This window comes from Geotrypetes seraphini, chromosome 3 (genome assembly GCF_902459505.1).
Source record: "Geotrypetes seraphini chromosome 3, aGeoSer1.1, whole genome shotgun sequence".
In the NCBI taxonomy this organism is placed as follows: Eukaryota; Metazoa; Chordata; class Amphibia; order Gymnophiona; family Dermophiidae; genus Geotrypetes; species Geotrypetes seraphini.
Window position 1 is genome coordinate 19,464,230 of NC_047086.1, and position 27,631 is coordinate 19,491,860.

General features: G+C 41.1%; 1 protein-coding gene across 3 annotated transcripts in view; it reads left to right on the forward strand.

The window, feature by feature from the left end:
- Nucleotides 1-27,631, forward strand: part of ASCC3 (activating signal cointegrator 1 complex subunit 3) — a 938,401-nt gene that overhangs the window by 657,786 nt on the left and 252,984 nt on the right. For all 3 annotated transcript variants that reach the window (XM_033936490.1, XM_033936487.1, XM_033936488.1), the window contains exons 29-30: nt 11,089-11,209; nt 22,671-22,813. In XM_033936490.1, coding sequence (XP_033792381.1) covers nt 11,089-11,209; nt 22,671-22,813 — 264 coding nt within the window. The remainder of the gene's footprint in view (nt 1-11,088; nt 11,210-22,670; nt 22,814-27,631) is intronic.

Sequence of the window (27,631 nt, forward strand, 5' to 3'; positions counted from 1 at the left end):
TTCCTTTGCTCCAGCCAGTTTTTAATCCATGTGAGTACTTCACCCTCGATCCTATGGTTCGCAATTTTTGGAAGTAGTCGTTCATGCGGAACCTTGTCAGGCGCCTTCTGAAAATCCAGGTATACAATGTCGACCGGGTTGCCCTTCTCTATCTTTTTGTTTACTCCCTCAAATAAGTGCAGCAAGTTTGTCAAACACGATCTGCCTTTGCTAAAACCGTGCTGACTGGTCCTCATCAGCCCGTGTCAGTCAAGGTGATTAATGATGTGGTCCTTTATCAGCAACTCTACTATCTTTCTTGGTTCCGAGGTCAGATTTTGAGACTTAACTGTATATGTTTTCTAGCTCTCAGGTTAAGGGGTGGAGCATGTACTCAGAAAAGTGTTTGGATTTCTGCAACTCCTGGATTGCGAGTTGGGATTGAACACCTAGCATATGAAATCCTACAGGGACTAACAGAAAGAAGATTATCAAAGGTAGAGATCTAATTTTCCAGTACTTCACCTGTCTGATAAAAGACTTGACACATTTCACCGCTTTCACATTATCAGATATGATCAACTTAAGTTTATTCAACTTCACCTACATCAGTATTTCATATTATGCCCAGGATAAGCAAGCAGCATATTCTCAACATATGGGTGATGTCATCCACGGAGCCCTGATGCGGACAGCCTCGCAAGCAGACTTGCTTGAAGAATTTTAGAAAGTTTGTGACTGTTGCACCGCGCATGCGCGAGTTCCCTCCCGCCCGACCCTGGGCTCACGTCTCCTCAGTTCTAAGTTTTCTGCGGAGCCGAGAAGCCTCATTTCGATGCTCTGCATGAGAGTTAGTTCCAACTCATGCCTTCTCTTCACCGCGGCTTGTGTAATTATTTTCTTTTATTTACAGGGTTGCTGTGTTGTAAGTGAAAATAAAAGTTTAATTTTTTCAGTTGTGTCACGGCAGGGCCTGTTCCGCGGACCTCAGTCTGCGGGCTTCGATTTCGCTGCGGCCGTGTTTCATTCGATGTCCCGGCCGGTCACAGGATTAAGAATAATAATAATAATAATAATAACTTTATTTTTGTATACCGCAATACCACAAAACAGTTCAGAGCGGTTTACAGGATAAGAGACTGTACATTAACAGTGAAGTTACATCAAGGTTACAGCGAAGTTAACATCGAGGTTACAGCATATCAAGAGACAGTTCAGGGCGATTTATACAATGTAGGTGCAGAGAGTTAGTTAGCAGTTATATGGTATAAACCAGTGATAATTACAAAAATGATCCAGTAACTGTTGCATGGGGGGAGGGGAGGGGGAAAGGGAGATAGGCAAGGGGTTATTAGTTCGGTAGGGGAGGAGCGGGGGTTAGAGGAATTTGTCAAAGAGGTATGTTTTGAGCGATTTCCTGAACGATTGATAAGTAGGGGCAAGAGAGATGAGAGTGGACAGGCAGTCATTCCATTTGCCAGCCTGGAAGGAGAGGGTCCTGTCGAAGAATCTTTTGTGGATGCATCCTTTTGGGGAGGGGTAGGCAAACAGGTGTGCATTACGTGTACGGTTAGAACCTGGGAAGGTGAAGTGGCGTGACAGATATATCGGGGCTGAGCCAGTTAGGGTTTTGAAGCAGAGGCAGGCGAATTTGAAGATGATCCTTGCTTCGAACGGTAGCCAGTGAAGTTTCCTGTAGAAAGGGCTGATGTGGTCTGATTTTTTGAGCCCGTAGATGAGGCGGACGGCGGTGTTCTGGATAAGTCGTAGTCGTTTAGTGGTTTTCTTGTAGGAGCCCAGGTATATGATATTGCAGTAATCCAGGGAGTTTAGAATTAAGGATTGGACCAGCAAACTGAAGGTGGGGAAATCAAAGTAATGTTTGATGGAGCGGAGTTTCCAAAGGGTGGAAAAGCATTTTTTGACCTGGGTGTTAGTGTGATCTTCTAGAGTGAGGCATCGGTCCAATATGACTCCGAGGATTTTTATGGTAGAGTTGATTGGATACGTTAAACCATTGAGTTGCAGGGTGGTGGATGTTAGTTTGTGGTTGGGACTTGCAAGGAAGAACTTGGTTTTTTCTGGGTTTAGTTTCAGTTTGAAGTAAGTGGTCCAGTTTTCTACCATGGTGAGGACCGTAGAGATGTATTGTTCTGTCTCATATGACAGTGAGGTGATGGGTATGATGATTGTAATGTCATCTGCGTAAATGTAGGATTTCAGGTTACGGTTCGATAACATGTGACCCAGAGATGCCATGTAAATATTGAATAGTGACGGGGATAGTGTGTAATAAGAAGTGTAATACTGACCCACATAAGTGGTGTGCACAGTGTTTAGGACCTGACCGGAGTTGTGTGTCCGCTGTGCTACACTTAAAAATTGAGCTCTTAAATGTTGTTGAGTTCAGATTGAAAAAATCTTTGGGGGAATGGATTTTTCTTCAACTAAAGCCTCGACCCTGATTGTTGCCTCGACCTCGACTCCGTTGAAGTCTTCTGTGGGGCCCAAAGCTTCATCCTTGACCTTGACTTCACTAAAACTTTCCTCGATGGGGAAGAGTTCTAAATCCTCTCCAGAGGGACCATTATCCTCAGTGTCTCCATCAGGTAAGCTATTCAAGCCAACTCCTCAGGAGTTACAGGCCATCCCAGCAGTGACACCGGTGGACCCGGTCACTTCGAGACTTCCCAGGAAGCGTGTCTCAGAATCGAGGCAACACTCTTCCTCGAGGTCGTCTTCCTCAGAGTCAAAAGCCACACCAAATGTACCAGCTCCAATGGTCTCGGTGCTGGCTTTGCAGAATGTGCTGGAAGTAATTCTGCATCAGGGGTTTGGTAATATGCTTGCCAAATTAACTCCTGCCTCAACCCTGCTTCCTGCAGTCCAGCCTGAGCACTCAGCAATAATACAAGGAGTCGAGTCCTTGAGAGTGCCTTGAGAGAAATCCACACACTCTTTACAAGGAGTCGAGTCCTTAAGAGTGCCTCAAGATACATCTGCACAAGGAGTTGAGTCCTTATCAGTGTCTGGACTTCGATCTCCAACTTCCAGCCCTTCCTCTCCACATAAGGCATTGCCTTTTTCGAGGCACAGGGCAAGGACTCCTCGACATTCCACATCGAGGCTGGATTCAAGATCACTACCTCGTTCCCCGAGGTACAGTTCATCTCTACACCATCTGTCAAGACATTCATTGATGTCCAGGTCCTTTTCTCGAGACAGATCTCGAGACAGATCTTGAGGCAACCAACTTCCTTGTCGAGGAAATCTACGGTAGAGCCACAGCATTCTCGTCAGTCGAGTTCTTCTCCTGCGAGGTTTTCTTCAGCTGGTTTTTCAAAACGAAAACGTTATGCTTCTCTGGCTCATTCCAGAAGTGGTCTTTTGTCAACTTCTTTGCTTATGGATTCTGATCTGCGCTATCAATATTCCAGAGAAGCTTCACCTTCTTTCTCTGCCATGAGAGGTACTTCGAGGGGTTGTCAATCACCTTCACTTTGGAGTCTGATTCGAAATACTCTAAGGAGTTTGGGAAGAACTGGGTATTGCTAATCCTTCTAGGGATACCTTAAAATTACCCATGAATGACATTCTTTCTCAAACTTTTAAAAGAAATCTTGATACACCATATTTCATTCCTGCTGTTCCAGCAAAGCTGGAATCTCGATATAAGATGGTCCACAGTAAGGGATTTGAGAAGTCTCAATTCTCCCATCAATCTCTTTTCGTGAAATCTTCTTTAAAAAGAACCAATCCGGCCAAGGTTTATGCCACAGTCCCACCTGGCTGAGAGGGAAGGACCATGGACAAGTTTGGCCCTCAGCTGTATCAAAATTCTATGATGACAAATAGGATTTTAAACTACAATTTTGTCTTTACATCATATCTCAAGCATTGGGTCAACACTATGCCTACTTTAATAATAAATAATAATAATAATAACTTTATTTTTGTATACCGCAATACCAGAAGCAGTTCAGAGCAGTTTACAGAGGAAGAGACTGTACACAGACAGCGAATGTTGTACACAGACAGAGAATATTGACAATTACATTGGTAGAGTAGTCGGATATGCAATAAGGATGTCAGAGAACAAGGCAGGGAGGAGTCAGAGAAATTTGTCAAAGAGGTAGGTTTTGATTGATTTCCTGAAGGCTTCGTAGGAGGATGCGTTAGGAATGAGGGTGGATAGACATTTGTTCCATTTGCCTGCTTGGAATGACAGTGTTCTATCAAGGAATCTTTTGTAGATACAGCCCTTCAGGGAGGGGAAGGCAAACAGGTAGGTATTACGTGTGCAGGAGGTGCCTGGAAATATGAAGTGGTGCAACAGGTAGATCGTTTTGAAGCAAAGGCAGGCGAACTTGAAGATGACCCTTGCCTCCATTGGCAGCCAGTGAAGTTTTCTGTAGAATGGACTTACATGGTCTGATTTTTTTGAGCAAACAAACCAAAACTGCAGACTTATACACGGTGCAGGCAAATTTTATTTTGACAAATAAATCTTAACTAAAAACCTTTTACCAGACGGGGGACCCAACACGGTCCGTGTTTCGGACAACCTTCATCAGGGGTCCATGGTAATAAAGGTAAAAAGAAAAATATCACAAAAAGAAGCCTGGAAAAATAGCATTTGGTAGCACACCAGTGAATCTCCGAAATGCACTATAAGTTCGTCACAGTAAAACTTTTTTACTGTGACGAACTTGTAGTGCATTTCGGAGATTCACTGGTGTGCTACCAAACGCTATTTTTCCAGGCTTCTTTTTGTGATATTTTTCTTTTTACCTTTATTACCATGGACCCCTGATGAAGGTTGTCCGAAACACGGACCGTGTTGGGTCCCCCGTCTGGTAAAAGGTTTTTAGTTAAGATTTATTTGTCAAAATAAAATTTGCCTGCACCGTGTACAAGTCTGCAGTTTTGGTTTGTTTGCTCTGGTCTGTTTTTTCACTGCAGACGAAGTTGGACCTCTGGTTCTTTTGTTGTTTTGTTGCTTTCCGATTTTTTTGAGACCATAAATAAGGCGGACGGCAGTATTCTGTATGATTCTCAGATGTTTGATAGTTTTCTTAAGGGAACTCAAGTATATGATATTACAGAAGTCTAAGGTGCTTAAGATTAGTGACTGAACCAGCAATCGAAAGGAGAGGAAGTCAAAATAGTGTTTGATGGTGCGGAGTTTCCAGAGAGTGCAAAAGCATTTTTTAATCTGGGCATTGGTGTGCTCTTCAAACATCAGGCATCTGTCCAAGATGACTCCTAGGATTTTGATGATAGGGTTGATTGGATAGGTTACCAGTTTAATTTCAGAGAGATATTCGTTAGTTTGTGATTGGGACTTGCCAGGAAAAGCTTAGTTTTTTCTGGATTTAGTTTTAGTTTGAATTGAGTGGTCTACCTTGGTGAGAACAGAAGAGGTGAGTTGTTCAGCCTCTTGTGTCAGTGAGGTTATGGGGATTATGATTGTAATGTCATCTGCATAAATGTATGATTTCAGATTTAGAACGGATAGCATATGGCCCAATGAAGCCATGTAGACGTTGAACAGAGAGGGAGAGAGAGGAGAGCACTGTGGGATTCTAGGATTGGGAATAAGTTTCATCGCTGTGGACTTGGTAAGTGCGGTTTTTTAAGAAGCCTGTGAACCAGGTTAGTACCTGTCCCAAGATGTCAATAGAATCGAGGCATCTGATCAGAATGTCATGGTCGACAAGGTCGAAGGCACTACTTAGGTCGAAGTACCAGTGCGCTTTTTCCCAGAGAGAATAGATGGAAGAGGTGATCAGTCAACGATGCTAAGACAGTTTCCGTGCTGTAATTTTTGCAAAATCCTGATTGAGAGTCATGAAGGATGTTAAACTTCTCTAGGTATTTCATAAGGTCAAGGTTAACTAGACCTTCCATTAGTTTAAGGAAGAGAGGAATATTGGCGATGGGTCTGTAGTTGACAGTAGAGGAAGCAGGTTCTTTGGGGTTTTTTATGATAGGAGTCACAAGGATATGGCCGAGTTCCAACAGGAAGTAGCCAGTGGACAGGCAGAGAGAGGCCCAGTTGAAAAGTTCAGCTTTGAATGGGAAGGGGGCAGTTGTCATGATAGTCGGTGGACAATTATCTAGAAGGCAGTTGGATTTTGCATATTTAGAGTAGAGCTTGAGGAATTGGTTCCAGTCTGGGTTTTTGAAATGATTCCAGATCTTTCTTCAATTAACTTCCAGAACATCGCCTGCCAGAGTTCTAGCATATGCATTCCACTCTTGGTCAACTTCGCTCGCATACATATGGTTCAGGCTGCATATGATGCTTTTGAGATGTCCTCCAGGGTCACTGCGTTCTCAGTAGTGATGCGCCATCTAGCTTGGCTCCGCACCGTAGATATGGATCCAATCTGTAGGATCGACTGGCTAACATCCCATGTCAAGGGAATGAGCTGTTTGATGAATTGATTGAGGCAGCTACAAAACACTTGTCTGAGCATGAGAAATCGTTTGCCTCCATAGTTCGGACGAAGCCTTCCACTCCTAAGAGTTGCAGGCCTCCTCCATCTTAGAGGCGTTATCCTCAAAAGGCAGCACCTTATTCAAGGCCGCCTCCTAAAAAACAACAGCAGCAACAAAATAGGCAGCGTAAACCTCAGACTCCTGCTGCGCCTGAGCCTACTCAGCCTTTTTGACCATCTCACACAGAACATTACTTCAATTGTTCTGCCTGTCCTCTCCTCTTCCCATAGGAGGTCATCTCCATCATTTTTATCATCGATGGAAACTCATTATATCCGACCTCTGGGTCCTCACAATTATCAGGGGAGGTTACTCTCTTCATTTCCTTCAGGTTCCACTAGATCTTCCCCCAAAAGAGTATCCTTCAAATCTGTCACAGACGAGCTCTGCTTCATCTCCGTGCCATCGAAGAAGTTCCTCTGGAACAGCAGAGCAAGCGGTTTTACTCCCGTTACTTCCTTGTCCCGAAGAAGACGGGGGATCTGTGACCTAAATTGGACAAATTCCCATTTATCCAGCCTTTCGCAAATTTCGGGTGGGAAATCATTTTCAATACAGAGTGCTGCCTTTCAATCTGGCATCATCTCCCAGAGTTTTCACCAAGTACCTAGTAGTGGTGGCAGAAGCTCTGCACAGCCATGGTCTCCAGGTTTTCCCGTACTTGGACGACTGGTTCATCAAAGATCAGTATATCAAGAGGTGATTGTAGTGACCCAACGGACTATTTGGATCCTCCAACATTTGGGGTTTGAAATAAACTTTCCAAAATCCCAGCTACAGCCCTCTCAAAGTCTACAGTTCATTGGAGCTGTACTGTACAACTCAGAGCATTCCTTCCTCAACAGCATCAGGATGCTCTCATTCAGCTTTGTCTCAAGGTGTCGTCCTTCACTTCATTCTCAGTGAGACACATGATGGTTCTCCTTGGTCATATGGCCTCTACAGTTCATGTGGCTCTTTTTGCCAGACTTCACCTCAGAATTCCTCAGTGGACACTGGCGTCTCAGTGGGCACAGGCTTCCGATCCACTTTCTCAACACATTACAGTGACTCCTTCGTTGAGGCAATCTCTTCACTGATGGATGCTGTTTATCAATCTCTCCAGAGGTTTGCTGTTTCAAATGCCCCCTCATCAGAAGGTCCTCATGACAGATTCCTTGACCTTTGTTTGGGGGGCTCATCTCGATGGTCTCCGTACTCAAGGGCATTGGTCCAGCACAGATCGTCGGTGTTGCATAAATCTGTTGGAACTCAGAGTGATCTTCAATGCTCTCAAAGCTTTTCAGCATCTTCTTCACGATCAATTAGTCCTCATTTGTACAGACAATCAAGTCGCCATGTATTATGTCAACAAACAGGGAGGAACAGGATCCCTTCCCCTTTGCCAGGAGGCTCAGAAGGTTTGGAATTGGGCAATTCTTCACAATATCTTTCTGAAAGCCATCTACATTTAAGGAGAAAAAAACTTTTTAGCGGACAAATTAAGTCGTCTTCTACAGCCTCACGAATGGACACTCAATTTGTCACCTTTCCATCACATTTTTTCTCAGTGGGGAACTCCTCAGATAGATCTCTTTGCATCTCCCCACAATAACAAACTGCCTCAGTTTTGCTCCAGGATATACTCTCCTCATCACCTCAAGACAGATGCTTTTCTTCTGGAATGGACGAGCAGATTCCTATATGCGTTCCCTCTCATTCCCTCTTATTCTCAAGACACTCGTCAAACTCAAACACGAACATGCCACCATGATTCTGATAGTTCCTCAGTGGCCCAGACAAACTTGGTTCTCCCTTTTCCTTCAACTCAGCAGCAGGGAGCCACTACTTCTACTGTTTTTCCGTCTCTGCTTAAACAGAGTCAGGGTTCTCTATTTCATCCCATCCTGCAGTCTCTCCACCTGACAGCTTGGTACCTTTCAGCATAATTGCCAATCTACAGTTGTCTCAATCTGTCAAGGACATTTTAGAGGCTTCCGTAAGGCCTACCACTAAGCAATGTTACAACCAGAAATGGACTAGGTTTTCTGCTTGGTGCGCTCTTCATCACAAGGAGCCTCAATCTACCTCCTTGTCTTCAGTTCTGGATTACCTGTTTCATTTATCTCAATCAAGCCTCAAATCAACATCCATTCAAGTCCATCTCAGTGCATTTGCGGCTTTTCATCAGCCACTAGAAGGGAAATCACTATCTGCTCATCCTGTGGTTTCTAGATTTATGAAAGGACTTTTCCATGTCAAACCTCCTCTCAAACCGCCTCCAGTAGCTTGGGATCTCAATGTGGTTCTTGCTCTGTTGATGAGGCCTCCATTTGAACCAATGTCTTCGGCTCATCTAAAATATCTCACTTGGAAAGTGGTCTTCTTCATTGCTCTCACGTCTGCTTGCAGAGTCAGTGAGCTACAAGCTTTAGTAGCGGACCCACCTTTCACAGTATTCCATCATGACAAAGTGGTCTTCCGTACTCATCCTAAATTCTTACCTAAAGTGGTTTCAGAATTTCATCTTAATCAATCCATTGTTCTTCCAGTGTTTTTTCCAAAGCCTCATTCTCATCCTGGAGAAACAGCTCTTCATACTCTGGACTGTAAGTGTGCTTTGGCTTTCTACTTGCAAAGGACTAAGCCACAGAGATCTTCTCCTCAACTTTTTGTCTCCTTTGATCCAAATAAGTTGGCACATCCAGTTTCCAAGAGAACCATCTCCAACTGGTTGGCTGCTTGCATCTCTTTCTGCTATGCTCAGGCTGGACTGCATCTAGAGGGTCGAGTTGCAGCTCAAAAAGTTAGAGCCTTGGTGGCATTTGTAGTTTGCCTTAGATCTACTCCTATTGAGGAAATCTGCAAAGCTGCTACTTGGTCCTCGGTTCATACCTTCACCTCTCATTATTGTCTGGATTCTTTTTCAAGACGGGATGGCCACTTTGGCCAGGCAGTATTACAAAATTTATTCAATACTCCCACCATCCCATTCTAGTTAGCTTGGAGGTCATCCATATGTTGAGAATATGCTGCCTGCTTGTCCTGGGATAAAGCACAGTTACTTACCGTAGTGTTATCCAGGGACAGCAGGCAGATATTCTCACAACCCACCCACCTCTCCTGGTTAGCTTCTCTGCTAGCTATCTGAACTGAGGAGACATGCGCACTGCGTCAGGCAGGAGGGCACTCGCCCATGCGCGGTGCGTCAGTCGCAAACTTTCTAAAGTTCTTCAAGCAAGTCTGCCTGCGAGGCTGTCTGCAACGGGGCTTCGTGGATGATATCACCCAAATGTTGAGAATATCTGCCTGCTGTCCTTGGATAACACCTGTTACAGTAAGTAACTGTGCTTTATCCTCTCTTCTCCATACATGACTGCACCTTTTGCATTAAAGCTTAATTTCTAGGCACTCATGTACAGTCAGGTGAAAAAATTAGGATACCCCATGAAATATTCAGTTCTTTCTTAAGAAATGTTCACATATTGATGTGAACTCTTTTTTTATTTATCTCTAGAAAAGAAAGTGATGTAATTGCAGGTAAACAAAATGTTTTAGATCAGTTCTCAATCTGTATGCTTTTTCAAGGGTGTCCAGTGTGTTGCAGATTTTAGTGGTATTCAAAAAAGATAATCTTATCCTATTAAGGGTTAGAAAATATTGAACAGAGCTAGCGCTAGCTCAGAACCCTGAGGCACTCCACTGGTCACCCTTCTTTCTTGAGAATAGATTACATTTATATTCACCCTCCTGTCTATCATTCAATCAATATCTAATTCAGTCAACTATCTTGGGGCATATTCCTAGGCTTCTGAGTTTATTTATGACAGGATAATGTCAGTGGCTTTAATGACATCCAAGCATACCAGTCACCCATTTAAAGAAGCTGATCAGGTTTTCCTTATGGTAAAATATATTTATGCTTTGGATCCGACAGCCTGCTGGATTCAAGATATTTCATTATGCTTTCCTTTGCAAGAGGCATATTAATTTTCCTACCATTGATGTAAAACAAATTGGCCTAGTAGTTTTGAGCCTCCTATTCTTACTTTGATCTAGAGGGCATTTTCGATTCTCTAGAACCATTCATACTTCTGTCAATTGGTATTCAGCCCATTATATCTTTCTATTTTCGATATTTCTGCCTAGAAAATAAATTCTTTAGAGTGCTTGATTGTTAATTGTTCTTTATAGAATGTCATTAATATTTGTACAATAGTGCTTTAGAAGACACGGTTCATATGAATAGACAAATTAACATGTCACTTAACTTTTCAATGAGCTTCAATAATGAGTTCATGCTGTATAAGGTCCGTACTCAATTGGGCTTGCTGTCTAGGCCAACTTATCTAAACATAATGTGATACTTGTCAGGTAGACACATTTGTGTGGTGTGAAGTTTTGGCTTCTTAAGAAAGGGAATGATACTTGAATTTGTCATCTTGCCTCTTATGGAGGGAACTGACATATTATTCTCATCCATGGACAGAAGGAAATAAAAGGGGTTGATCTATGAAAACGATTTTTTTATCTATGGAAATAACTTAATAAGTTGACCCTCCCCCTCCATTAATGCCAGTAACACCATGGCTTTTTGTTCTAAAAATTTGTTTGTCTCCTGTTTAGATGGGCTTGTTCAACTTCCGACCATCTGTGCGTCCAGTGCCCTTAGAGGTGCACATTCACGGATTCCCAGGCCAGCATTATTGTCCTCGAATGGCAAGCATGAATAAACCTGCCTTCCAAGGTAAGATGATTAGATTTCCATCAATACACTGCATAAAAATGTACTATTTCCTTCTTCTTTGGTTATTATTTCATTGCTTACACAATATCTTGTCTAGTACACATAATGTTTGATAAACGTAGAGATTTTTAAATACCTACATGGCAAGTCTCTTTCAATTGAAAGGAAACTCCAGAGTGAGAAGGCATGGGATGAAGTTAAGAGGTGATAGGCTCAGGAGTATTCTAAGGAAATACATTTTTACAGGAAGGGTAGTAGATGCGTGGAGTAGTCTTCTGGTGTAGTTTGAGAATATGTCTGAATTCAAGAAAGTGTGGGATAGGCACATGGATCTCTTAGGGAGAGGAGAAGAGAGTGGATGGGCAGACTGGATGACCATTTGGTCTTTATCTGCTCTTTGTTTCTATCTGCTCTGTTTCTCTCGCTCTCTCATATCTAATTCCAAGCTGTGACCCTGAAGGGTCTGGGTTTCAGGATATCTTTCATGAATATGCATGAAATATGTTTGCATACAGTGGAGGTGGTATATACAAAATTATTCATGTACCTGATTGATTATATTTAGAATGGCGGCTCCTGTTCCCATTACATTTAGAACATGTAGTTAGTATAAAACTACCTAGGAAATACAAAGATAATAAAATTTTACTTGATACTTGGAAGACATTAAGATATATTAGTAACTTATCACCTGATCCAATTTCTAAATCTTTGAATCAATCCATTTGGGTGAACTCCAAGATTAAAATTGGCGGATTTAAAATCGTCTGGAAGCAATGGATAATTGCAGGTATTAGAACTTTGAATGATGTTATTATAGATGGATCATTGCTTAGTTTTTCACAATTGCAACATAAGTTTGGCTTAAATAAAACACAATATTTTAAATGGTTGCAATTGAAGCAGGCTATTCAGGTAGGGTTCCCTGAATGGAAAGGTCTTAATACTCAATATAGTTTGCAGTTCCTCTGCTTTCAGGCGGATTTTTTGGGTCACCAAGCCGCAAAATGGTATAAAATATTATATGGATTTATGAATAAAAAAAAGAAAACTGGTCTCAGGGATATTTGGAGTACTGAGATTGGACAGACAATTTTTGCCTCTCAGTGGCCACGGTTTTAGTCTTGGAGATTAAGGTCTACAAGGTCAGCATCTATGAGCAAAACTTGGTTATTTTTGTTACATAGAGTTTATTGGACCCCTACACGTTTACAAAAGGTAGATAACACTCGATCCAATAGATGCTGGCACTGTAGATTAGAAGTGGGGACTTTAGATCATTTAATTTTTTTTTGTCCATGTATAAATGCCTTTTGGAAACTAATTTGGCCCCCAAATTAATAAATTATTAGAAAATCATGTCGGACTGTCTTATGACACGATATTGTTTGGTAAAGCAATGAGAGTTCAGAGTCCGATTTCTGCTAATAATAACAAACTATTATTGATATTGACAGGGGTCGCCATGCAACAAATTACTCAAAATTGGAAAGATTATACTAAATTAAATTATACATTCTGGTGGAATTCAGTTTGCCACATATATAAGATGGAAAAGATGATAGCGTTGCAACAAGGAAAATCTCATAATTTTAATAAAATATGGGGACCATTGAGTACTTACTCTAATGATCAGATATCTTAAGCACATGATTAATCTATATTTGGGTTAGGGTGGGAAACAGATATAATATGGTCATGGAAATATTGATAATATGGGGGGATATTTATTTTGTTATGTTTGTAATCACAAGTGATTTGTGAAAATTGTTGTATTATTTTTTAATTACACTTGTAAGAATTAAAAAGGAATAAAGAATTTATTTAAAAAAAAAAACAAATATTATTCATGCATATGCATTTAGGAGACCCTAGTGTGGCACAGTGGTTAATGCTACAGCCTCAGCACCCTGAGTTTGTGGGCTCAAACCCACGCTGTTCCTTGTGACCCTGGTCAAGTCACTTAATCCCCCCATTGCCCCAGATACATTAGATAGATTGTGAGCAAAATGCTTCAGTACCTGAATAAATTCACGTAAACTGTTCTGGGCTCCTCTGGGAGAATAGTTTAGAAATTTGAATAAATAAATAAAAGTCTAAGCACTTTGGACCGGATTCTATAAGTGGCACTGTTGGCAGCGGCTACTGATCATGTGACAATCATGCAGTGGTGCCATTTGTAGAATCATTTCCGGTGCCTTACCTTTCACATGAATCACAGCTACAAAGGCACTTTACGATGCCTAACACCGCTTCTGGCGTTAGCCATGCTTACAGTGGCATTAGCTATTATTTGTTTTTAAACAGTGTTTTCCACTTAAATTAGGTGCCTAACTTAAAGCGCTTTTTATAGAATATGGGTCTTTGTGACCCTCTATGATTGCAGTTTGATATCTTAAGTGAAATTTCTCCATTTCAGTAAAAAAAATATGAATCAGCAAAACTAATTCATAAATGAATTCAATGTATATAATTTAAATACATATGTTTCAAATGTATCTTTGCATTATTAAATGCAAGTCCTTCCTAACAGCATTTTCCCAAAATATATAACTAAGTTGTTAAAAAAGAACAGAATTGCAAGTTATTAATGTTTGGAAAATTAGAAAATGAATAAAAATAAAGTTCAAGAAAAAGTTGCAAACCCGAGTAAACTTTGCCTAATTCTGGTTCCATGGCCAAAAAGCATTTAGTGCAAGGTTTTCAAAGCTACCGTTTTCAGATGGGAGGAGTGGTTTCACCCAAGAACAGCAAGCAGGGTAGATTTCAAAACAGCCGTCGTGTTTTATGAAAACATGTTTTGTCTGGTTGCATTAGGAGTATTTATTATAGCAATTAAAAAGAAGTCCCCAAATAAATTTTGTAACATGAACTGCTGCTGATTGTGAAGTGACAGTTGTGGGGTGACTTTCTAGCTGCTTTAATTAGCCCTATGACAGAAGCGAAGTATTGATTGTGAACTAGAGACTCATCTTGGCAGTTCTGATTATTTACACCTCCACAGAAGCATTGTTGGAAAACACTAATGAACAATAAATCAGTCTTGCGCTATATAGCCACACCTGTTCCTAAAGCAACAAGAATCCATTAGATGTCAGGCGTTAGAAAATCACTTTGTGTCTCTATATTTACTGTACTGGATTATTTAGACACATTTGCGATCAAACAGGAAAAGTTTACTTAGGGGTTTCTACAATCCTTCTAATAGCTTGAAGTTTTGCAGCTCATTTTGTCAGATTATGCCGCCGAGATTTGGTTTACTTCAAAAAAGTGCATGTAGCCACCTTCAGGATGGACTGCCTTCCCATGGGGAATGAAAAGAAATCAGGAAACAACTGCATGGTTTTAGGGTATGCAGACTGAGAATTGCTTGCATTTTTGTACTTACTTCATTTTAGTGACAGATTAGTAAAGGTTCATAGACAACGGCGCGAAAGACAAAAGCGCGTGCCGACAATTGAGCGCAGCGCGCGCCACCACGCCGCTCTAAATTACAGTTTTTAGGTGCTCCGACGGGGGGTTTTGTTGGGGAACCCCCCCAGTTTACTTAATAGACATCGCACCGGCGTTATGGGGGGCTTGGGGGGGTTGTAACCCTCCACATTTTACTGTAAACTGAACTTTTTCCCTAAAAACAGGGAAAAAGTGAAGTTTTCAGTAAAATGTGGGGAGTTACAACCCCCCACACCCCCCACAACGCGGCGCGATGTCTATTAAGTAAACTGGGGGGTTCCCCCCCACGCCCCCCCGTCGGAGCACTAAAAACAGTAATTTAGAGCGGAGTGGCGGCGCGCGCTGCGCTCAATTGTCTGGGTGCGCCTTTGTCCCGGCGCGCTTTTGACCTGACACCAAGGTAGATACCAAAGAACCGCTGAGCTGTAAAAATAAACAGTTAATTGTAACCAGGTAACTTTGCATCTGTATTCAGATGCAGTTAATCAACGAACATTGTGTTTCTGGTTAAATCAAACAAAAATGGAATTCAAAAGTTATATAACATTGTGCCTCCAGTCATATGACACATCTAAAAACTTGTACATCCAACTGTTTCAATGTTTAGCTTTTTCAACACTAAGTGGCTAGGAGGAAAGACCTCAGACTATATGTTCATGTCACACGCCAGCCAAATGACTGTTCAGCCAGTACGAACAATGTTGTAATCACTGGTCCTCCTCCACCACCACCATTATTCTACGTAAATGTGCAAAGTCAGCCATGTATTTGTGCTTCAAATTTCAGCAGTGCAAAACATCAAAGTGGTGCTGAATTGTTCATTCTGAATACTGATTCTGACGGGCCCGTTTCGCCGCCACTTCTTCAGAGAATCAGACCAACAATGCAAACCGGACAACCAGTCTGCTAACTTGTTGCAATCAATACCTTAGTCAATGCTTTATCTCAAAACTTTATCTTCTGCTATTCTTGCCAGTACGCTTGAATAATTGAGAGGTATCTGCATATTGTTATGTTATGTTCTAGAAACACACAGACAGAAACTGTGTGCCCAGATTTCTTCCCTTCTGGCACAGCTGGCTCCCTTGGCGTGGGACTATCTTCAGGTTCTGGGGTCATGGCTGCCACATTGGATGCAGTTCCTTGGGCGAGGGCACACATGCATCCTCTCCAGCATGCCTTGCTCTCTCGCTGGGTGCCACACAAGGATTCATTACAGATCTGTCTTCCCTGGACTCTGGAGGCTCGGGCCAGCATGGATTGGTGGCTTCTCCTGCAGTCGCTCTGCAGGGGCATTCTGCTGTGGATTGTCTCCTGGATCGTGGTGATGACAGATGCTAGCATTTGGGGCATGGGAGCCTACTGCAATCGTTGTTCCATCCAGGGGTGTTGGACACCCTCTCAGAGGAAATGGTCAGTCAACCAATTGGAGCTGAGAGCCATTTGGCTGGCTTTGGTGCAATTGCAGAAGACTGTGGAGTGCCAAGTGGTCAGAGTCTTCTCCAACAACACCAGGGAGGCACCAAGAGCACCCCTCTGGCTCAGGAAGCACAGAAAAACAGCCTTCAGTTTTGATTGCCACAACAAACTAGAAGTAGAAGAAGTAGCCTGATACAACATCAAAAAATAAGAACTCCCCAGGGGTGCAGAATATTCTAACCCCAAGAACATACCAATTCAATTAAAAAAAAATTAGAAAATTAATTTTTTTAAGCGAGGAGGTATCAGTGAATCATAGTGCTCCCCAAGCACTAATTAAAATAATAATAATAATTTTATTCTTATATATCGCCATCCCGAACAAGTTCTAGGCAGTTCACAACAAGGTGAGCTAATACATGGGACACAGATAAAATACAAATTAGAATAATGGACTTAAAAACAGATCCAGACAGAAAGCATTTACAATATAATGGCAGGGAAAGAAGTAATACATAGAACAGATAAAATACATCAAGTTGAATATAAGGAACTTGATTGAAAAAATGAAGCAGAATGCATTAAGATACCAGCCTATCAAAGAGTTGAGTCTTTAACAATTTTCTAAAATCAAGATAGGAAGAGACCTCGAACATCATTTTTCCAAGCCATACATTCACTTTAGTGGTTTGCAATGAAAGGGTGACAACTAGAAATGAGAAGGTGACGGCTTGAAATGACAACTATGAGTCAAAATGGTTTCACTGTCACTAACTATTCACATTATTTTGCTCCTTCGTATATTTTAGCAAGTGAAATAATCAATATAAAAGACATGTGCAAAAGCAAACTGAAAAATAGTGTCTTCTTGATGTCAAAATCTCCTCAATATCACCCACAATGTAAAAATCAAAAATGTAGCAAAAGACAAAATCTTATCTGACCTGAGTTCACAACAACCTGAGATGACACATCGTTTCTTACTCTTCTTCAAGCATTAATTGCATCTATGAGGGGATGCTGAAAAGTTCTCATCCCAACCAAGAAGGGAATGACATGGAACAAGTTATTCTACATATTCACCCCTAAGTTCAACACACTTGGCACATCGTGTCTGAAGTTTCTGTGAGCCTTCCAAAAAATAATCTGATATCTAGTTATTGAAATACTGCTCCTCTGCTACAATCACCTCCAAATCACTTGAAAATTGTTGCCCTTTCAAACTCTTTTTAAGGTTTGGAAACAGAAAATAGTCAGATGGAGCAAGATCTGGTGAGTAGGGTGGATGTTCTATGCACTGAAACCCCAACTGCATGAAAACATCCATTATTTTGCCAGCCTTGGGAGCAGGTGCACTTTTTTGTAAAAAGAGAACTCCTTTCCGCAGCTTCTCTCTCCTTTTTTCTTTCAATGCCTCCTTTAATCATCAAGTTATAGTAGTATTCTGTATTAACTGTTTGGCCCCTTGAAAAATAGTCGGTAGAGAATGACACGGAAACAAATTTGTCCCCATCCCCACAGGAACTCAGTTTCCCCTTCCCATCCTTGCAAGTTTTGTCGCTGAACCTGCCCCTGCCCCCTTCCTGTAAGTTTAATAATAATTTCAAGTTTCAAGTTTAATAATAATTTGATTAATCGCTTAATCTAAATTCTAAGTGATGTACATGTTAATAAAATGACAAAGTAAGGGGGATAATACAATAAATAAAAAGACTAAGACTAACAAGACTAATGACAAATTTGACAAAACTAGAAACATAAGGGAGGAGATGGGTAAGAATTACAATTTGTATAAAAGTTAAAGAAACAAATAAGGGGGATACATAAGGAGAGGGAAGATAAAAAAGTTACTTCAATAAAATTGTAGAAAGAAAAATAAAATTAGTTCAAAGACTAAATGATTAGTTTACAAAGGCATCTTTAAAGAGAAAACTCTTCAGTTTACCTTTAAACTTTTCTATATTGGGTTCTTCCCTTAAATGGCTAGGGAGAGAATTCCAAGTTTGGGAGGCCGTAACTGTAAAGATCAACTGTCGTCTGGTATTAATAATTTTAAGGGAAGGAATTGTTAGCAAATGCTGTTCAGCAGATCTTAATGTTCTATGGGAGGTGTAAGGAATTAATAACTTGTAGATGAAAGCCGGAGTTTTAGAAAGAAGGGATTTAAATGTAAGCAGACATAGTTTATATGTTACCCGATGGGCAACTGGAAGCCAGTGGGCTTTCTTAAGAAGGGGTGTTACGTGATCGAACTTCTTAGCTTTGAAAATGAGCTTAATGGACGTATTTTGAATGATCTGTAGACGTGCCATAACCGCACAAGCCTCGGACACTTATGATTTGAAAGTGTTTGAGGCTTGTGCAGAGTATGAATGGGCAGAGCCTTGCATTGAAGAACTGCGGTTGAGAGATACAGTAAAGAGCACTTTTTTTTCTGGCAATATCAGCCAAGGATATGATTCTGTGCTCTAATAAAGCATACATGTAGTTTGCTTAAACAGCTAATGCTACCTTCTATGCTTGCTGAGTCTCTGAGACTCCTTTGAGTAATTCTTATAGTGTATAGAACACAGAACCTTTTCACTTACCCTCCACTCAACGGTACTTGTCGTAAGAAACTTTACGACAACCTCCTGGGGACACAGGCAGCTAAAATAGACTCTGACATCTCAAAATTACTGACCAAAACAACAGACATAAAAGAATTCCGCAAAGAAATAAAAACATTACTGTTCAAAAAATATCTCCCATCACTCTAACCACCACCCAATGAGCTCCCAATCAACGACTTCGGAAATACCCACCTATATCATCTTTTTATCTGCGATCTAGAATGTACTGTAATTTCTTCTACACTACACCCGATTTAACCGATCGAGTTGACATGTATTACCTCTGTAAAATGCATTATCTTCTATTATATGTAATATCTTCTGTAATAAGTATTATCTTCTGTGAAATTGTAGTATCATAACTCATTACTGTTCCTGTAACTTACTCTTATCCTGAAATGTAACTCTACTGGAATGTCCCAGATATTTTCTATATTGTAATCCGCCTAGAACCGCAAGGCACAGGCGGAATAGAAATCCCTAATGTAATGTAATGTAATGTATAGGTGTCTCCTTCAGCAGTACTGGTATTAGCATTAGTATTTCACACTATAATGTCTATTATCAGTGTCATTTCTGCTAATTTGACAGCGGTTGTTAATTTTGTTGGGGTTGTTAGGAAATTTGTTATCTGAAATAGTTTATTTAGGTCTAGTTTTTCTTCTATTTAGTATGTTTTATCTTTTTTCTCCATTCTATTTTGTCTTCCTCTCTCTAATTTTGTTCCATTTTCTCTCCAGTATCATACATTCTTGTTTCAGTAATATTAGTTTGTTTGTGTATCAGGGGTTATTTCTTCTGTTTGATATTTTCTTTTTGGGGTTATGTTGTCTAGCACTGCCTTAATGTTTTCATTCCGTTTGTTGATATCTAGCATTCCCTTTTTATCATTCATTTTTCCCCAAGAATGAAATGTTTATTTTTCCTCTTTATGATTCTGATTACCAAACACTTGCCAGATGCTTATTTTTATGTCTATTTTCATGTATTAACACCAACATCTTTTTGAACTGTTATTTTTAGCATTTTCAAAACCCCAGGACATCCAGAAAACAGAGTCCACTTCAAATGCATCTGCCTAACTTTCAAGATCCTCCATGGCATCCTTCCTCCATTTATTCCACTTTCTTGGAACTCCTCAAATCTTAATACCACCAGACCTACCCAAAAATTGAAACTATCCTTCCCCTCACTAAAAGGCATTTCCCATCCAGGAAAGCTGGGGACTTCCCTCCCCTTCAGATTCACTGAGCTCTGGAACAACCTTACTCCCCTCTTCGGAACCTGAGCTCTCTCCAACTTTTCCGTAATCATCTGAAAACCTGGCTTTTTTCAAAAATGAAACACTCCCTCCTCCTTTGTTTCCTAGTCCTCTAAACATTCTTCTTTCCTCCAATCTTTCCTTGGAGTTCCTTTCTCATCCCAATTCCTGTAAACCGTGCTGAGCTCCACGACTATGGAGATGGTGCGGTATACAAACCTAAGGTTTAGTTTAGTTTAGTTTAGTAAATCAGCACGTGGATATCATAATCACCAGGATGGCCAAGTGCCAATTTTTTTTTTTTTAAACCATCTTTCTGAACTTCTTGTGAACCATTCTTCCCGCTGTTCATCCAAGAGTAAAAGGGAGGGGGTTGCTCTGGGCGTGCATAGACTTGGATATTTTGTGGCGGTAATCAAACCTTTCCCAGGACCTGTTTTAAAAGTGTCTAAGTGCCAAAAAGTTACCCAAACTGACTAGATGACTACTGGAGGTATTAAGTAATGACCCCCATACACACACACTAACCCCATCTACTGGAGGTATTAAGTAATGACCCCCCTACACACACACTAACCCCCTCCCATCCACCCCCAAATCTGAAGGAAACAGTTCATACCTGTCTCTAGAACAGCAATACCTGCTATGAAAAAGCCTAGTACAGCTTCACAGAGGTGTCTTAAGTGGCCTGGTGAGTGGGCTAGTGAGCCCTAGAGAGGAGGACCCAGGCCCTAACCACTACATTTATGGTGGAAAATGTGAGCCCACCAAAACCCACCCAAATTCTTCTATACTGCCATCATTTATTTGAGAACTTTCAAGAAAATCCTTCAAAGACTCCAAAGTATTCAAAATTCGTCAGTACGTCTGATTTTCGGTTTAAAAAAATGGGAACACATAAGTCCCTATTATCAAAAACTTCATTGTCTACCTCTCGAGGCAAGAGTTTTATTTAAATTTTCTTGGCTCTGTTTCAAATCAACCTTTGCTTTGGCCCCTATGTACCTGGTTTCCCCACTTTAATTTGGGTTGTTCTATTAGGCCCACACGTAGAATCCACATGCTCACCTACCCAACAATAAAGGCCTGCCGTTATAAAAGATTCCTGGACAGAACTCTAGCTTTCCAGGCAGGTAAACTGAACAATTGACCGTGAAACTTTATCATGCACTCCTCATCTTATTTTAGTTTTAGAAAATTAGTAAAAACGAAACTGTTTAACCGATTTGTTACCTAAGAATTTTTTTGTTCATTATCTCTCCTATTCTGTATACTTGTATTCGTTGATTCTACATTGTAACTATGTCGCTGATTATCCAGCTCTTCTTATTGTAAACCGCCTCGAACTACCATGGCTTTGGCGGTATATAAGAATAAAATTATTATTATTATTATAAAGGTGCCACCTGCAGCCATAAAGGTTATTCTAATCTGTTATTTGTGCGTCACTCAATACCTAAATAGGCTCAAGGCGAATTACATCAAGAAGAAATTACATTAGAACATGAAAGGTTCAAGTAGGAAGAGGAGGGATTTAGAGGGAATTGGGATTAGGGCAAAACCTAGACATAATAGAGTGGAGTTTCTGGAAAAGGAGGGAATGAGTCAGAAGAGCTTGACTTTAGATACATGTAGAGATAGCTATCAAAAAAGAAGGGTTTTCAGTTTCTTTCGAAATGTGGTATAGTCACTTTCTTTTCTGAAAGTTTCTGTGGGGTGGCAGACAGATAGGTATAGTAAGTTTTGGCGGAGTTTTAGAGGGCTCACCATACATTAGAAGGGGATTACAGTGAGATGTACTTCTGGCACCGTTATGTGAAGTTCACAGCATTGCCCTCTAAAGTGCCCCACTGCAGTGCTGGCCCCTCCTATGTCCAAATGGCCTGCATTAGGGCGTTTTGTGTTCCAAAATGGCAAATAAAGTTGGACCTCCTAAGGGTTAGAGATATCCTGGCAGCCAAGATGTCTAACTAAACAATTTTCAAAATAAAAAAAATTGGACATCTCGTGATATTGCCGGCTTCGAAAATGGCCGTTTCTCCATCTTGCAGGAAGCATCCAAAGTTGGACTTAGACGTCCTATCAAAAATGGCTCTCATAGTGTATAGTGTCTATAGTGTATCACATGAATCCCATAATATCTCTGGGCAGAAGAGCCAATTTCCTGACAGTGAAATACTGTTTTAAGATCCCGTTCCATTTCCCTTCCTGCTGTTACTTTCCACCTTTCCAAGTTCTTCCATCTTGACCTTCCAAGTATTTATTAGCAATAATAATTCTTAAACACCTACTTTCCAAGATAACAATTTATCGTTTTCTTTTCTGAAATGAATAAGGGATATGTTTTTGATGTGCTTTTTCCTCACTTTGCAATGTTCCTTTTAACATGGCATGACCATGTTCCAGATGTGCTCTCGCTGTGATTGTATACAGCTGAGTCGTAAAGCATCTTCATAAATGAAATAGCTACAGACTGAATTTAACAGCTTATTTTAAAAAAGCCTTCCCTGTTTGGGTAGAAGCATAAACCATAGGGGGACAATTGTCTTTAGGTATGTAATGCCCTGTATATCATATTTCATCTCCTGCGACAGCTAGCGTTCCAGTTGAGCTAATGTTTATATAATGTCTATAAATACATGCAATTTAACCAATGTTTATATAATGTATATAAATGCATGCAGTTTATATAGACAGAATGTTATTTGTTTTACAGCTATTCGGAGCCATTCCCCAGCCAAGCCTGTGCTCATCTTTGTATCATCTAGACGGCAGACTCGGCTCACCGCTCTGGAATTGATTGCCTTTTTAGCAACCGAGGATGATCCAAAACAGTGGCTGAATATGGAGGAAAGAGAGGTAAACCCAATGCCACAGCTTGATGTGTTAATTTTATATATCGATTTCAGTGTCATTGGATTTGGCTTGTGATCCTACGTTGGAATAAGCTTTCAGTGAAAACAACAAAATATCTTTACCGTTTATGAATTCAGCTCTACACCCAACCTTTGGCTGTCTAAATCTAATAAAGCAGAAATAGAACCATATAATTTTTTTTTTAGGTTTATGGAACTATAACATCTTATCACCTCAAGTTTTCAGAGTCCAGTAAAATTCTTTCTCTGTACAGCCCATATAAACCTGTTTCAGTGTGCAGCAGGAAACAGAACATATGCCTTATGGGCATTTACTGTCAAGGCTAGTTGTTCATCTTAATGCATGTGTTTGTAATGCTGGAAGTTGTTCTCTGTATACATGTGTGAAATGCAAACCAAATAATTAACAGCAGGTGGAAAACCCTGTTCCCACCTTTCCATACGGAGGAGATAGAAGCAGGAGACAGAGATCCAGGCCCCATCTGCAAAAGCAGAGGAAATAATTGGCTGCAGTGTGTGCTGTTACTACTACTACAAATTGTTCCCAAGCTTGCGGGATCTACAGTATCGCCATCCCCATGAGTTCTGTCCCTGTCTCTGCCCCATCCCTGCAAGCTTTGTCCTCGTCTGCATAAGCCTCGAACACTTAGGCTTGTGCAGATGAAGACAGAGCTTGCAGGAATGGGACAGGGACAGAACTCGCAGGCACGGGAACAAATTTGTCCCTGTGTCATTCTCTAATTACTAGTACCACTAATAATAATTTCTATAACGCTATTAGATGTATGCAATGCGTTGTACATTATGCAATAAAAAGCCATGGTTCTCCACAGAATTGAGAATCTTAAAAAATGAATGTTGCAAACTAGAAAGAAATGTCTCCAACCAAGATAATCTTGAATAACAGGACTTTATTCAATTAATGCACAGCCAGTGTTTCAGCAGCACATGCCTTTTTCAAGAGTCTATCAATTATTTCTAGAACATAAAACATACAGATAAACAACTAAAACATGCTAAAAACACATAAACTGCAACTAAATGCTTCAAAAACAGAACTCCTTTGGATCTGCAAAGAGCAACGCACTTGTCCCTCTCTTCTCTGGGAAGCCACTACCAGAACTGCAAAAAACTAAGCAAGTAACTTAGGTATATTTCTAGACGCAAACCTTTCACTCTCCGGACATATTTCCCAAGTAATCTCATCCTCGTCCTACTATCTCCAGCAGCTCAAGAAAATAAGGAACTACTTCTCTGAACCTGACTTCGCCCAACTTCTCTAGGCCTTTGTCCTATCCTGCATAGGCTACTGTAAATTCAGGGGGTAATTGATAAGGAAAAAGTTAACAGCTTCTGAAGCATAGCTCTTGGCCTGATGCTGGCAAAAATATATGTCAAAAAATATTAACATCTACTTTGAGTTGCACCTCATTGGGTTTTGTTCTTTTCTGCAAATCACATATGTTTTCTTTAATTCACAGGAGCCAATATGAACCTTTTCTGTGGCCTTTTATTAAATCTTCAGTCACCTGAAAAGACTCTGACAGCTAGGCTTGCTAATTCAAGTGTTTCCGGTGAATAAACACATCTTCTTGAGCCAATAAAAGGCTTCACTTGTCATCCCAGCACATAAATAAGAAAAACGTATGTAAAAATACACTGTGCGTTTGAAACCTTTAGCCCGCAACTGGTTTCCACTAACATATGCATCTTTATAACATCTGTGTCCTGTTAGAATACACCTTTAACAAATCCGCAACGGCAGCTAATTTGGAGGGAGAGGCAGAAGGGATTGTGAATGCACGTAACTATGACCTTGAAAAGCATTCATAAAATGGGTTCTAACTTTTAAACGAAAAGATAAAGAAGAATAATGAGCAATACCGTAGCGTAGATGGATGTAAAAAACAAAAAAACTTAAGTTTCTTCAAGGGATTCTACCTTGAGATTTCTGGTAAAAAAAAATAAGGGACCTTATTGTTAAAAGCGTTTTTTTCCTCCCTATATTATATGCACAGATGTGAGAAATCCATCTTAAAATAGAACCCAGAAATGTGGGAGTAAGAAAAAGAGCATTTGGTTCTGTTGCTGTCCTTTAAATCAAATAATCTCCTTCCTCCTGGGTTTCAGTTTCATGACCGCCTGAGAGAGACCTGGATAATTGCATCTGTCTTGTACAAGTTTGGCACTACTGGCTTTTTCATTTAAAAAAAAAAAAAAAAAAAGCATGTCTATTGGATTAAATAAAATAGTCAAATAGATATTTTTGGATTGTTTTTTTGGGAGGAATTTATTATTATTTTTCTGTTACGTCCCTTCCGGATTCAGTACGCTAGGTATTCAGTCCCTTCTGTAATCCGGGAGTTGCAGAACTCCAAACACTTTTCTAAGCATGTGCTCCTCCTATCTTAGAGAGAGAGAGAAAGAGAGTTGGAGCCCCCTACAGTTTCAATTTCTGTAAGCAATCCATGCAGAAGTCATCTGCCCTGCTCTGCATCTTTTTCTTATTTTGTTTGCTTAAAGTTTGTCTTTTTGGGTGGACTTCTGTCGGAGGAAAGGACGCAGTCCCGCAGAGCCAGACTGCTGCTTCACAGAGATACTTCGATGGACCTGTGGAGCCAGCCTGCTGTGTGCCACCCATTCCACTGGAAGTTCGCTTGCCCTCTGACCTTGTCAAGGGTTTAAGCGCAGGATGTATGCGTCCTGAGTAAAAGTCCCTCCAGGTTTCAGGGCGCAGGCTGCATTTCCCACTCCAGATTCATGGAGTGGTTTCATGGGGGTGGAGGTTACAGTCAAAGTCCGTCTGGCAGTCTGAAGATTTTCATATTTGGTCATTTGCAGCAGTTTTTGAGGCAGAAAATCCTTTACTCCATTCAGTTGCAGTGTAACAGAGTTGACAACCAGGCGCTGCACAGACTGTAAGTACACCTTCATTTCTTTTGAAAGCTTAGGGAGTGGTCTGTGGAATGTGGTAAAACTCATTTTTCAGAGTTTCTAAGGGTAGGATTCAGGTTTCCCACCTCCCTAAATCCCAAATTGCTATTTTTTATTTTCAGATTTTCTTTGTTTGCTGTTTATGGTGCGAAATCGCGGTTCGAAATCGCTGGCGGTAGCCATCTTGAATTTTTATCTATCTTTTTTTTCAAAAAAAGTTTTATTTCTGCCTCAGAACCCCTCGATTTTGTTAAAAAGTCATTTGGGATGGACACCTCAGCCCCTAATCTGTTGAATATGTGCATCAATTGTGCCAGATTGTCACTGGATCAGTGGGGCGGGAGCTTTGGGCTTCACCTCATCTGGGTCCTCCAGGGCTGGGGAGCTGGCCTGGGTCTGTGGTTTCAGCAAAAAGTCTCATCCAAAGACTGTTCTGGAGTTTGGCGCCAAACACCTGCGTTCCAAGTCAGGGGACTCCTTTGGTATGATGCGAGTGCCCAGCAGTGGCCATGGAGTGTGAATTTTCCCCGGACTTTATTTGGCTCCTCTGGAAAGCCTAAGTTTTGGACCTAACTTGTTTGATGCAGCCAGCAGGTATGTCGGTTTCTTCTAAGTTGGACTCAGAATTTGGGTGAGGACCCCTCCGTCCGCAGACTTTTTAAGAATGTTGCTGTCCATTACTTTATTGCTGATGTTCTGAAAGAGCTCAAATTGAAATCTCCACCTTCCATGTCACAGTGTTCGGACATGGACTGTTTTAATGTGCTGTCCTCCTTTTTTCCATCCATCTACAGCTTTTTGGTCTGGTTATGAAACAGTGGGATACCCCAGAAAGCTCTTTCTGGCTTTCTAAAGCTATGTCTAAGCTTTATCCATTGGCTCCTTATTTACAGCTGTTTTTGGAGCAACCTATGGTGGATTCCACTGTGGTTTCAAATTTTATTTAAAATTTGATATACCGCTTTAAATAAATTGTCTAAGCGGTGTACAATATTAAGACTATTAAAATCCAGGGGGAAGACTACTGTATTTTTCGCTCCATAAGACACACTTCCCCCCCCAAAAAAATAAAAAAAAGTGGGTGGATAAAAGGGTGCGTCCTATGGAGCGAATACCCCCAATCCACACACACACATACCCCCCGATTACCTTATTTAGATCACCACCCTCTGCTGGTAACTCGCTCACTGCCGCTGAAAGGCTAGGTGAGTGCAGCAATTGCACAATGCTGACCCGGGGTAAAGCTTCCGAGCTGGCGGCCTGCAATTGCTGCACTTGCCTAGCCCTTCCCAGCAATTTCTTCCGTTCTGGTGCCATGCTGCTGAGCCAGGAGTCCCGTTCCCCCCCCCCCCTCTTCGCTGCTGCTTTGTTGATGTGTCCTCACAGCACCAGCAGCAGGAGGTAATTAAATCAGGTGGGCGGGCAGGCTTGAGGGGGGAGGGCCAGAAGAGGATAGAGGCTTGAAGGCAGTGAGGGGAACATAGGAGGAAGGGACAATTGTTGGGCCTTAGTGGGGGAGGGGGGAAAGAGGACAAAGGCTGGGAGGCAGTGAGGAGAACATAGGAGAGAGGGAGGAAGGGACAATTGTTGGGCCTGAGGAAAGAAAGAAAAAAAAGAACCAGACAATAAAGGTAGGAAAAATGATTTTATTTTAAATTTAGTGATCAAAATGTGTCAGTTTTGAGAATTTATATCTGCTGTCTATATTTTGAATTATATTTGTCTATTTTTCTATAGTTGTTACTGAGGTGACATTGCATATTTTAAAAAGTCATCTGCCTTGACACCTGTGCCCGGTCCCTGCCTGCCCTATGCCCTGTTCCTGCCCGCCCTGTCCCAGCCTACCACTAGACCACCAGAGGGGGGA